At 41.3% G+C, this 13388-nt stretch overlaps 1 protein-coding gene across 9 annotated transcripts in view; it reads right to left on the minus strand.

The window, feature by feature from the left end:
* The window catches only part of LOC124182755 (SLIT-ROBO Rho GTPase-activating protein 1-like), a 42230-nt gene that overhangs the window by 25930 nt on the left and 2912 nt on the right, over window positions 1-13388 (minus strand). For 3 of the 9 annotated variants that reach the window (XM_046570468.1, XM_046570457.1, XM_046570448.1), the window contains exon 1: window positions 167-458. The exons of 1 other annotated variant lie outside the window; for it this stretch is intronic. Coding sequence is in view for 1 of the 8 variants with exons in the window: in XM_046570415.1 (XP_046426371.1) it covers window positions 5848-5923 (76 nt within the window). In the remaining 7 variants the exon portion in view is untranslated. Of the gene's footprint in view, window positions 459-1005; window positions 1072-5847; window positions 6709-13388 lie in introns of those variants that run through there. 5 more of the 9 variants (XM_046570431.1, XM_046570421.1, XM_046570415.1 and 2 more) reach the window with 4 other exon arrangements.

Below are 13388 nucleotides of genomic sequence, written 5' to 3' on the forward strand. Positions count from 1 at the left end.
TTTTAATTGTAACGTTTTTAAAACCTTTATTCCTTCACATTTTTCTTTGGAACAATTTTGACCCGCGTACACTCGTTCCATATATCCCTAAAACGCGCGTATAATAGATACGTTGATACAAGAGCACCGTGAAGTTTCGCACTTGATAGGCAATGAGTAAATATACCGTGGTAGAAAAAAAGGATAAGCCAGTTTCCGGTTGGTCATCGGGCTATTCAACGAGAATGATCCCCCCCTTGCAGTCAGAATTATTACTTTCACCTCTGAACTCGCGCACGATCAGTAAGTGTAAAAACAAATCGTTCCGACCCCCGAGGGCTGCGTAGCGTCGCGTCGTCTGCGCCGTTCGACTCGCGGTGAAGCAGCAGCGACAAACTAACTCGAGCGCATTTGACCCTCGATAAATTAACCACAATTAGGTACGCTGAGGCGAGGCGAGTCGCGGTCCGTTCCTCGTTCCCCGTTCCCCGTTCCCAGAAGCCCCCGCCGATAATACGCGGACCCACGGAGCCTAGATATAAGGAGAGTTACGATCGCCATAGGCGTTTTGGCTTTATTTGCGGCCATAAAAAAAAGGAGAAGGATCATTTCCTCACAATGTTCACCAGGGTAGCGCTGGTGACGTTAATGTCAGGTTCACGGCGTTCGTTTGTTATTGTTTGTATCACGGCACACCCCCACTTTCCTCTTCTTAGATTTAAAAAAAACCTGACATTAGCAACTTCAGCGCCTCTAGTGTAGAAAAGCCTTGCTTCAAATTTTCGGCCGTTTCTTATGTACATTATGACCGTTCTCCTTATATCCAAGCTCCGTGCGCGGACCACAATATGTGTTATATACCGGTGGTCCGTTTCCCGTTCCGCGTTTTCCGTTCCCGTCAGCTCCTGCCGATAATACGCGGATGATCACAATACGTATACCGGTCCGTTTTCCATTCCCCGTTCCCAGCAACCCCCACCAATAATACGCGAACCCTGATTGCGATGTGGTTCGCTGGGTACATACGAGTTATTATTGCAATACCGTCGATGCGCCGCGTCCGCTCGTCGCTCTCGGCACTCGGTGCTACACTAGAGGAGGTTGACCGACGGACAGCGATCGCAGCTCTAACAATAAACGGAGGCGGAGAAACGAGGCGACGGCAGTTATCAGCGGTCCGATCATCGTCGCTGGACGGTTCTACCAGTTGATCGCGGGGACTCGTGTTCTACCGCGCACCGTCACATGTCAGACGACGGTTTTCCAGGATATCAGGGACTTCGGACCCCTCGACGTTACGTGTAGAATGTGACATGCATGAACGCCGGGGTACAATGGAATCCTGACGGTGGCTGACAATGCGAGGAAAATGCGAAACGCCCATCCAAACAATTTATAGATTGTTTAAATCTGGGGTTACGTTTTTTTTCTCCGCATTCAAGTTCGAAAATCGTATAAAAATTGTCAATTCGTCGCTAATATACATACACATCACGAAACCCTCCCAAAACGAGGAAAAAAAATATATCGATAATTGGCCTGAAAAGTAAGACACTATCCGCATCCAGATTTAGTAGAGAAGCCAGAAAATTGTCCTAATTAATAATCCACTGTCCATAATATATTTTTTTTTCTCCATTCTTCAGCAATATGATTATACACTTGGTAATGAATGTTCGGTCTCAAACCCCCTTGCAGAATTCCCGAAAAAGTTTCTCAAAGTTGACGGCAAAATTTTATGATTAAAATCGATAAACATGTATTTTTTTTTTAAATGGCAATTTCTCCAACGCGGTAAATTTGCTATACAGCAGGTTGCGCTGAGTAAAGTTGTTGAAGAATAAAAAGACAATCCCATATTGGTAGAGAAATAAAAACATCGATTACCGCAAACGCATATTCAGAGTTATATTTTTGATCAGGAGTTTTTTCATTCATAACTGATGGGCATGCATGCGATCCATCGTATTAGTTGTGAATTATACCGATCGTGCTCGAAAGGAACGAGAGGCACGTGCAGCGGCGGCAAACAGGTGTATGTATGTATGTATGTATATATATATATATATATATGTACCTGCTGTACATAAATATATGTTATACATGTATACTTACATACAGTGAGAATTACACATTACATATAGCGTCGTATCGTCGAGCATCACTAGCGATTTGATACGTGACACGAACCTTTCTTCCACCGACTTCCTTCCTCCTTCCTGTCGAGGCCTCAGTTCACTTGGTGTATATGCCATGTGTATTATATAATATGTGCGTATAAGGAAGCCCGCGAAAAGTACGGTAAAACGTCATCGTCTTCCCAAATCTATTTTTCCTCAGCCTATGCTTCTCAACCACAAGAGTATAATTTTGTTACCGAGTCTCAAAGTTTAAATTTCCGGTTTGACTTTTCTTTTCGGTTTCTTTTCTTTTTAATTTTTATTTGATTACGCATGCACCGGTACATTTCAACAACATATTATATTCGTTATTTTCACAACAACGCAACAAGCAATATTTTCTAAAAACCATATAACCACACTTGGAAGCGGCGTTGTTCTTTCGATCATTATATAATTCGTCTCTCCGCTTGTTGAATTGTAATTGGGCGTGATTCGAAGTGAATCGGGTACGATGAAAGGCCGAGAAACACAAAAAAAAGCCTGCATACATGCGTTTTATCCGTATTAGCTTTTTTTCACCCGCGCATGACAGCTTTTATACAACAACACTTTGACACAATAATCGTTTAATGCTCCGTGAGAGAGGAAAGAAAGATACAAGGATGATTGCTGCGAATGTAGGACACCATTGCACGCGCGGACGATGCGATAAGGAAAAACCGGACTATACACACGAAGATCACCGGGGAAAATGGTGATACGATAAAAAAATGCAGAGCTTCCTCCTTTTATTTGTTATACGTCTATATAGAGTTTTTATTACGCATTTTGCGTGTTCACATGTATCGCAAGTATCTAACTTAAGCACGATTTTCCCAACACCACCGCGCCTATTGTATATGTATATATGATATATATAGTGCATTCCCATCACGACCCGCGTATGCGCAATCTAGACTCTATTAGATAGAAAACGTGCAGCTAACATTAAGTACATATACGCACAGCATTGATGTTTTACCGCGGCATCGCAACGCCTTCAGGGGTCAGGATGTATTATTTGTGTAATAGTTACGATGCCGCGTCGCATTTCAATCAAATTTTTACATTATACCTATACCTCCATGCATCGAATCCCGCTTCATCGTAAACGGTCTGAACTTCATACGATATATTTAAGCACTAAAGGTACGATATTTTTCTTCTTTTTCTTACATAAATTTCATTAAATGGAAGCAAAATTTATGCGAAATGATAATAATAATGACGATGACAGTAAAATGGTTGAATAAAAAAAAAAATAAATAGACATAGTAGGGAAATTATTTTTCGGCATAACTTACATAACCAAGATAGCTGAATTTACGTTTAAATGGGTGGAAGAAAGAACTAAGTTTGTAAACGAGAAAAGTGTGAAAAACGATATCATAAGCGTTTTGCAGGAGGAAAAGACGGACACTAAAAAATTTTTACAGAGACGTGTTTGAATGCTGGTATTAATACCGTTTTCTTACAACAAACTGTACTATTCATATAATATAAGAGTTCAGAAAGGGTTGGGGCAGGTCAGGTTACCCGAGGTTAACACAACTGGCCTCCTCGTAATCCTGCAGACGGACCCCGCCGCGTATATTTGACTGCTAATTGCTTCAGAGAATATGTATATACGTATAAAGTCAAGCGTCATTGTTTGTTACTGTTCGTATATTACGATTGCAGTGAGATAGAATTGAGGGTGCATGGCGTTGATGAAGTTGCGTATATGAAATTAAGAGCGTGTCCGTTCACCAAATTAATGATAACCGCATTACACATAAATTACTGCTCCTTTTTTTGCCACTAGACGTACATGAGATAATATTTTCTCCGCTAGCGGCGAAAAAGGAGGTCAAATTTTAGAACGTAACTTTGGACAATTTGTTCAAAGGAATTGAAAATAAACGAATTTTATAACGTCGTACAAACTTGTGTGGAAAATCGGGGCGGGATTGAAATTCCGAATTTGAAAAGTGCTTTGCTTTTTGATTTTTTACACCAACTTGTCGAGTAAACTACGCCGTGTGAGTACATCTTAATTTTCAAAATTTCACTCTATCGTAACTTGAATTTTCGGAATCTTGAGCCGTCGTTTTTCGAACCATTCAAAACTTTGTTGTTTCGTAAAAGTGTGATTTCTTTACACTTTAAGTTTCGCCACCAAATAAAATTCGGAATCAAGCGCCTTCGGAACTTTTCCAATTCGGAACTTCAACGCCGCCCCAAAAAATCGATTCGAAGAATTTCATAAACAGCTAATATGCATAAAACACATACAACCGGGGGTACGCAAAGTGTTTTTTCCTCTCTTCAACCATTGTTCGCCGCGATTATTTCTTCTAAATACATATTGCATTCTGCCCAAATATGCGGAGTTCCAAAAATGGGCCGTCCAGGCGATATTTGTTTATCTTATCAACGCATAATTCAACGCGAGACATTGTCATGTAGATATAGGGTTATGCATTTTTATTAATCGGCGAGTCCATTCCAGGCGACATTGTCGTCGATGCCACATTTGGCTTTCTTTATATACTCGACGAGGCTGAAGTTAGTAACGTTAACGTAACGAAACGTCAAAGAAAAAAATGATTATCGTGCAATTTCCGAATGACTTTCAAGGAGTTGAATTTTCGAAATATATAAGTATGTTTTTTTTTTCATCATGGTTTACTAAAATTCAAACAATCCTAAATGTCCAAAGTAACGATTTTTCCTAAACATGCATCTCGTTACCGTAACGTTACTAACCTCATCCTCATTATACTCGAAGGTCCGCATACAACACGATTGGAAGAACAATTCAAAAGACTCTTCGAATTAAATGTGTGCATATAAATACTCGTTGTGAAAAAATTTACTTTTAGATCATTTTTTTTCTATCGAGATCTTCGCATAATTTTCAGTCACGGTACGCATTGCTCACAGTTATTACATATATCCGTTATTTATTACACTTATATATCTTTGTTCGTAGAATTACTCAAAATCAGTCATCGCGATATATTTACTTGACGCATATTAGTTTTCTTTTTTTTCCCCCCATCAACGTCATGTGTAAAAATATTGTGTCAGAAAGCAGACGATACTGCTTATTCGTCTAAAATTACACATGTACAACATTCTCACGTATGTACATTGACTGCTGTATGCGACTGATATTAAAATTGACAATTGGGTTATTGAAAGGCGTGTGAATTGTTGTTAATTAATGGAATGTAATTACACCCAACTCGTGTCGAATAAATTTGACAAACTTTATGTAAAAGTACATTACGTTTATCAATCTTTCTTTAAATTTTCAAATATCAATTCAACAGAGAGTTTATACGCGCGGAAAAGGGATAACACACATATCACAGCTACCAATAACGCAGAGTTAGACGAAAATATCGATGTAAAATTGTCACACATTCGATATTCATAACGGGAGATAAATCGTTCGTAGAACGACTGAAGACCATGAAGATGAAAGATACGTAGAAAGGAAAAGAAAAGACCGACGCAGCGCCATGATGAAATCAAAGTGTATATATATGTAACGAAGAATCGCGCAATAGTTCGAAAAATACAAAACCGTATAGCTGTAGATATTCAATTATAGCACCAATGCACAAAGTACACAATAATAAATACAATTCCAAACATGGTAGAACCCAGACGGTCGTTTTATACGTAATGTGAATATTGTGTGTAAAATATTCGGTACCTGGAAATACGTCTTTCGTGTCAGGACTGTAGGGATGAATCCATCCGTTCCTTTGCTGAATGATACACTGAAACATGTTGCGTTATACGTTCACTTCGTGTTTACATATATACAACGTATCTTTGGCGCGGTCTTTGTTTCTCCGTGCGCACAGATACCGAGTAATTCCCTTTTTCTTTTTTTTTTTGTTACATCCAACTTTCTCACGCTCTCTCTTCTGTAATTCCTTTCCCTTTTTTCTCTCCTCTTTCTTTCTCTCCCTCAATACAACAACATATACACAAATATCTCGGGACCTTTAAACGGGATAAAAAATTCCGTCGACCGAATAATAAACCATACAACATAAATAAAAACAATAATCCCCCAAGTAGTGAATTACACTAATCCCTAAACACTTTGATGAAAAAATTCGTTGCACTCATCACTGCACCATCGTCACAGAGAGCTGCTGCACCCACCGTACAGAACTCAAGCCGCACTCTCTCTTCCCTATATTTCTAAATGTGTGTATATATATATATATATATTTATAAATCTTTCAATTCGTTTCGCACGTGTTACGCTTGCACGCACGACAACGCACACGTTGTCAAATCGGAAGCACAATAGTCACATAATAATCGCGGATATGGAATGGAACGAATCATCGCGGTTGTCTCGAAGCCAGAATTCGGCTGATCAGCATGTAAGACGAGAGACGAGACGGACGACGCGTAGCTTCTGACACATCGTAGCTCTTAGTTACTGTGTGTGTGTGTGTGTGTTCGTAAATGTGTCTGTGTGTACGACTTGTCTCTCTTCTCTCTACACCTTCCGCGCTCCAGGATCGGAGGGTGATTGGGTCTGAAACCGCCCCATCGTGTCTCTTCCTCTCTTTCCTCCCCCTCCTCCTCCACCTCCCCCGCCCCGCCGCCCCCCTCCCGCCGTCCTCTTCCGCTTCCCTCCCTACTTCTCTCGTCGTCGTTCCGCTCTGCCTCTCCTCTCCTCTCGTCCCTCCCGCCCCTCTTGGTGTATGCCCCCGCTCTTCTCTTCTGCCGCTCGTTGTATGTGCATGCGCGTATAAGATATGTATTATGCTACTACTCCGGTCCAAGTGTAATGTAATAATCGTACAATGAACGCATAATATAAAATCGAGATATGCGTCAAGCTAATTGTTAAGATCTGCAAGGTCTGATGATCTTCGCGCTTGATTTTAGTCCTGGCGAAAGATTCGATTTGATATTATAGGTATGTGTCGACGTATATTACTTTCCCATCCTGGCCTGCTCATTTTGAGTTAGCAACTGCGGTTGCGTCTCTGCACAGGAATCTCTCCATCCATCCATCCATCAATCTCTCTCTCTTTCTCTCTCTCTCTCTTCATCCAAGACGCAGTAGCGGCACCGTGGAATCGGGTGAGGGTGAAGGGTGAAAAGTAGGGATGGAGTTTCACTCGTCGGACGGGATCGAACTGGAGGCTGGGATCCCGGTCGCCAGGCAACCGGATTTTCCCTCTTCCTTCACCCCCTCTGCGCCGCCGCCTTCCTTGTTCGGCTTGAGCGGACACCGAGAGCGAGCTTCTTCGAGTTCCCGCACCACCCGCCAGGCCATATCATCTATACGACACTGCATAGAATCGAAACTGAACTATACTTGTGAAGAATATCCGGCGCCACACCGCGCCGGCATACAATAAACAACGATGCACATGCTAGTCGCTGCGCTGCGGTATAATCGACGTCCCTGAAAGAAAAAAAATCTCCCGTAGTTTTACGGTCTCGACCATTCTTTCCTGTTGGTCCCGAGACGAGCGTAGGACGGGGAAAGCGAAAGAAAAACAAGATACTAGACATAACAGCTAACATCAATAAGTATAAGGAGTATAACGCAGGATGTGCCCTGCAAGTGATTCGCTCTACATAATATTATTACTTCTTTATCGGTTTCGGAGTCCCGTACGTCCATCGTCGCGCCGCATCGCCTTCACCAAATTCTTCCTCTATGGCGATGCGTGCGCGGGTGTTGCCCGAAGGGCGTCGGTGGAGGGTGAGAGGATATTTTTAGGTGGGGGGTAACGAGCGTCCATTGATTCGCCCGGCAAAACGCGAACGGAGCCTCGGAGAGCGTGGCCGTGACTCTGACTTGCTCTGGCTCCCCAACCGAGTTTCATGACTGATCGAGGGGGGGAAGGAAGAAGAGGACGACGAGCCCGTAGGGCGGTTGTAGGTGTGTGCATCACCGGTGTATGCACGTACACTTGGACGCAGCGATGATTCTGAGACGGTCAATTTCTTCGGCGAGTCGGTTACGTTGGCAATGCAGAATTAGCTTGCAGCGCCACCGTCGGCCGCCTGCGAAACAGACTCAATTTTTGTAAGCATATAATAACCCATGACCGTCGAACCTAACCTAAAAAACGCAAAATTCTACACGGAAAGAAGAAACAGAGCAGATTTTACTCAAAATTGCAGGAAAAGAGGGACACATCGAGATTTTTGGTAAAAAAAAAAAAAATATCCATGTCACTTATATATAATTACTATAAATGTAGCAGATTTTATTCTCCACGCAGTGGTTCAAACTGTCTCTAGAGTAAATTCGGCATTTTACGAAGCATAGGTATTTTTCCAAAACTGACGTGTCCTTCTCTTCCTCCACTTTCGAGTAATATCCGATCTCTTATCCTCTCCGCGTACGATCATGGGTTACCTTATGTTAACAAAGATTGAGCCTGTTTCACGAGTAGTCGGCGGTGGCGCTGCGGGTTAATTCCGCATTGCCAGCTTGACCGGCACATCGAAAACATAAGACGTCTCAGAATGAGTGCGGCCAAGTGTACATTGTATGAAATAGTCGGCGGATGCAGGAGCGCTGGCGGCGTCACGCGATCCACACTTAATAATATACACCCGATACACGTTGCAGCTACCGCACCCCATATATCCGTCTACGAATATCCACTCTTAACTCTTGAGCCACAGCTCTTCGCGCTCGCCTCATTGTCAGCTCTTGTCAACAGTCAAGTTTGGGCAAGGAGCCTTTCCGTTCACCACCTCTCATTCTGCTTAGTATATACTTACAGCCCTTACAAGATCACTTGAACCGAATGCCATCATGCACTTGGGATCTCGCCTTACTTCTGAATCGCCTGCCTGCTCCGGTTCTATGTTCCGCGAAATATACGTAATACGTACGATCATGTGTTCATACGTCATCGAATGGTGGAACGCGTTAAGCTAACACACGTTCGATTTCTGATTATTTTCGATGCATTTGCGTAAATCGTCATTTCTGTCGAATCGTTGCAAAACCATATTTATGTAACATGAGCATGTTTTTCTACGCATTTTTTCATACGTGTTCACCGTACACAAAGTATCCGTTTCCATGTCGATAGAGTGAGTGCGCGAATGCGCACGTGCGGAGTACAGAAAAGACCACTTTTCAGTCCTAGGAGTTGAAAGTGGTTTTTTCTGTTCAGTGCGCATGCGCTGTCGCAAACAAATCTGACGTTACGCGATCATAATTTTGTGCTTTGTGAAAAACCGCGTAAGATACTTTTGTTATATAAAGAACCGCGTGCAACGAGAAGGCAATGGTCTTTTCCCCTCGTGTATTTGCAATATTCGTCCTCGACTTCACCTACGACTCATGTTGTAAACTTACGCTAGATCCGTAAGACCGATTTTGCCTTCTTGTTACACAATAAGCTATTGACCAAGGATCGATACGTTGGAGTTTGTATGTTATCTTCGTTAGCGTTCTGTATAACTAATACATAATTGTAGATTGGAATTTCCACGCGAAACTGCAGCATACCGTGAATAGAGAAGTGAAACTGACCGACTCACCTTTACTAAAGACTATTCTTTCTAGGCCGACACGTGATATTCGAAAATTTTTATATATGTATATATAATACACATACAAGTAATATGAAAGTGAAAGGGGGTTCGGTACGGCGTCAATTAACAAATGGAAATGGTCTTTACACATATACCATATATATATACACCATACTTTGCACCCCATACACATGACACAGTTGTTACCTCGGTTGATGTTATAGGTATGCGTACAGCAGCACGTCACTGACAAGCATTAGTTATATATTGTATTTCATGCAGTATCATGGTGCTACTATTGCACCAGTTAATAACGATAAGCGTGAGACCAAATTATTGTTTTTAATATGCGTTATAGTATAATATACGTATAATAGTATGTAGGGCGTGGGTCCCACGGACTAGATTTGGACTTTGGGAGTGCTCCAGTACCTTCTTGCTGCACATTAACGTATTTACATATGCATAATTCATATAACAGTTAGAATGCATACATTGACTTTGTTATATATTCACAGTTTACGCGTAGAGCAGTGCCTATTGCCATTGCTTACTCAATATACCTAAGTATAATATACCATACCTGATACCTATATATAGGATGTATGATGTTTCTTTTCCGAACGTTCCTATCCTTCTATCCGCCTATTTTTAACATATCGAAAAAAGATCTAAACGTTTTTCCCTACAGCTGTGGTTGAAGATATTTACAATTTTTTTTTTTGTTCTCAGTTTATCATCTTTTAAATAAACACAACGTATACAATCTATATTGTAGCTTTGTATGTATACATATAATACACGTGGCCCGGATCTATCTCGATGAATCACGATTGAGATCACGATTCGGATCGAGGTATGATAACAATTCCAAATATTTGGCATAATCGCGGAATTTCAGTGTGCTGTAAAAATTTGTATCTATTACACCCCACTCATTATTTTTCACATGTCATTCCGTCGAATGGAAAATGAAAAATAATATTTCTAGCAGTAAGAAAAATTTCTCCAATACCGTCAACTCAATACCTGTTGCCATTGAATCCTTTATAGTATACTATATGTCTCACTGTTCTTGATGAACCTGCTGCCACTCAACTGGCAATTCAATCAGGGTTTCTCGTCGTCAGCTCGACTTGAAAGTTTTACAACCACCAGCACCGCCGCCTTGTTAAACCCGGACGGCGTATTAAATTCTAATTTGGGAGAACGGCGAAGAGCGGCCGTGACTTTGACCCTGTGAGAATCTGCGAAAGGCATTTGAGGGGAGGACGAAGGGGCCCTTCAGAGACACCAGAGGAGGGGTCAGGGTAGGTTTTTGCTGTTGCGCGGGTTAGGGAAAATTTACACTTGCACGTGTACAACATCTATAGGTATACCCACCACCGCGAATCTTTACTCTTCGGGTAAAGACGAGGTCGAAATTCACGAGGTTGAAGTTAGTGAAATTACTGCAACGAAACATTGGGATAAAATCACTATTTTCATATTTTTTACAATGATTTTGAAGGAACTAAGATTAGAAAATATGAGTATGTTTTGTTTTATCACGGTTTATTGAATTTCAAACAGTTCCAAAATCGCGAAATAACGGGTTACGGCTTTCTCTTCGACATAAATCGTTACGGTAACGTTACTAACTTCAATATGATCGAAATTCCCTAGGGCTATTAAAGCGTGAGAATAATCTGTTTTAAATCAATTTTTGCTCGGTAGTAGCTCAATGTGTAATACGTAAGGTTTCAAGTGCAGATAAATTTCAGCTACGCTACTTTAAATACCACGACAAAAGTCAGAGCGGAGGGCACTGATCGTGGTGTTTAAGTAGGTGCATACAACACTGTCTCGTCGCAACCGATAACCGGTTATACGCGTGTTCAATGTTGTATAGAATGTATAATGTAAATTACACGAAAATATCGACGTAACGTCGAGAGATGCACAAGTTAACCAGCTTGTTAATTCGTTGTACGAAACGTTGAATAAGTATGTCTAATTTTCGTGTAGGTATGTACAGAAACCTATTTTGTACATACCTTAAAGCAGTCTAAAAATAAAAATTATAAAGGACAAATTATCGAATAAGTTACTATACGTAAGAGAAACAGGGATTCTAATATGGAAAAAAGTATCATTCAAGTTTTCAAGGATGTTCCGGTGATTGGAAAATATAGATTGTATGAATATCCGGGGTCTTTGGATGATTCCACCCGTAAAATCCGAATCTGTACACTTTATAAAAACAACCACGCCTGGTATCCTATACAGAGAGATTCTCGCGAGCCTGCAGCAACACCAGAGACTTTTAGACGGAAGGTTAAGAGAAGGTGTCTATAACATACCTACGTGTAATAAAGGTGAACATTCTCTGTCTGCATGCATGCATAACACTAGCACGCGTCTATAATACGCGTTATACGTACACCACATACGTATGTGATAATCTACTTCAGTAATAATAACGCTGTTACGGCTTTACGCAACATAACTCACCTTGCTGCACTCATTCGTTTATAATCTACCTGCAAGAGACAAGTTATGTATACATGCTGCACGGTATAACGTGTTACGTACGAGTTGTAACGAGATCAATAAAGTTCACAAAAAAAAATAAACGAATCTTTTTGCATGATAAAAGATGTCGAGGTTGTCAATTACAGTTTTATCAATGAAAAAAAAAAAAAAAACAACAAAAAATTATCGAGCAACATTTTTGCGGGAAGCTAGAGGAATTCTAAGATTCCTATTTCCAAAATTTGTTTAATGGCAATCGGACCTTAAACATATCGTATTTAATATACACCTTGTGGCTTCTCCCAAGTGATAAAATCTCTTTCGTAAATTTGAAAAACGATACAATTAGGTTTCTGTTCGCACCGGTTATTTTACGAAAGAATTTTATGGTTCATGAAAGCATGGCGAAAAAAAAAAAAAAGATTGTAAAACTACGATTTACCGAAGTGGTGCCTCGGCGCCCCGACACATTTCAACTGCATCGTCATATTGTGTTTACATCGGGTCAATTTACACTACAGACAGCGGCATAGCATCGAGCGATCGTCGAAGGTGAAATTCCTCCCGCTGCAAGGATGCTGCATCCCGGGGTTCAGCGTCCGGTAAGTTTCGTCGCTGAATGGTTGTCTATACACATACCTCAAACGCGTAGAGTGCATAGACCGCTCATACGTACCTAGATGCACAGAGTGATGCTGCTGCTGGACTGAATGTCGGATACACTCAAAGACAAAGGGGTGGGGGGAAGCTCGTTTGAATTCGACCGTGCTATGCCGGAAAGCGTCGTTTGATCGCAGCGGGATTGTGGGAACCTCGTGTGTGTGTCAGAGAAACTGGGAGGGTCAAGGGTGCGGTGGACTCTCGTGTCGCATGGCCGTTTCACCGTCGTTTAGTTCCCGTCGCCGCATGATGAACCCAACGGCATCAGGGCGTTTCCGTCCCTCGAACATCCGATATTTATACCACGACTAAATTTCCCCCTGCGTACATACTTTATACACTTTACTTAGTTTGATAAACTTCGTTAGGTGGGAATAAATAAATAAATAAATAAATAAATAGATAAATAAATAAATAAGCAACGATAACAATATGTTCGATTTACGAACCGGTGAGATATGCAGCCTCCGTATTTCGTTGAGAGGTTTCATATATATACCGGAGATATGATCAAATGCATGACGGATATGATTGTAA

The sequence above is a fragment of the Neodiprion fabricii genome, chromosome 1 (genome assembly GCF_021155785.1).
Source record: "Neodiprion fabricii isolate iyNeoFabr1 chromosome 1, iyNeoFabr1.1, whole genome shotgun sequence".
Taxonomy (NCBI): Eukaryota; Metazoa; Arthropoda; class Insecta; order Hymenoptera; family Diprionidae; genus Neodiprion; species Neodiprion fabricii.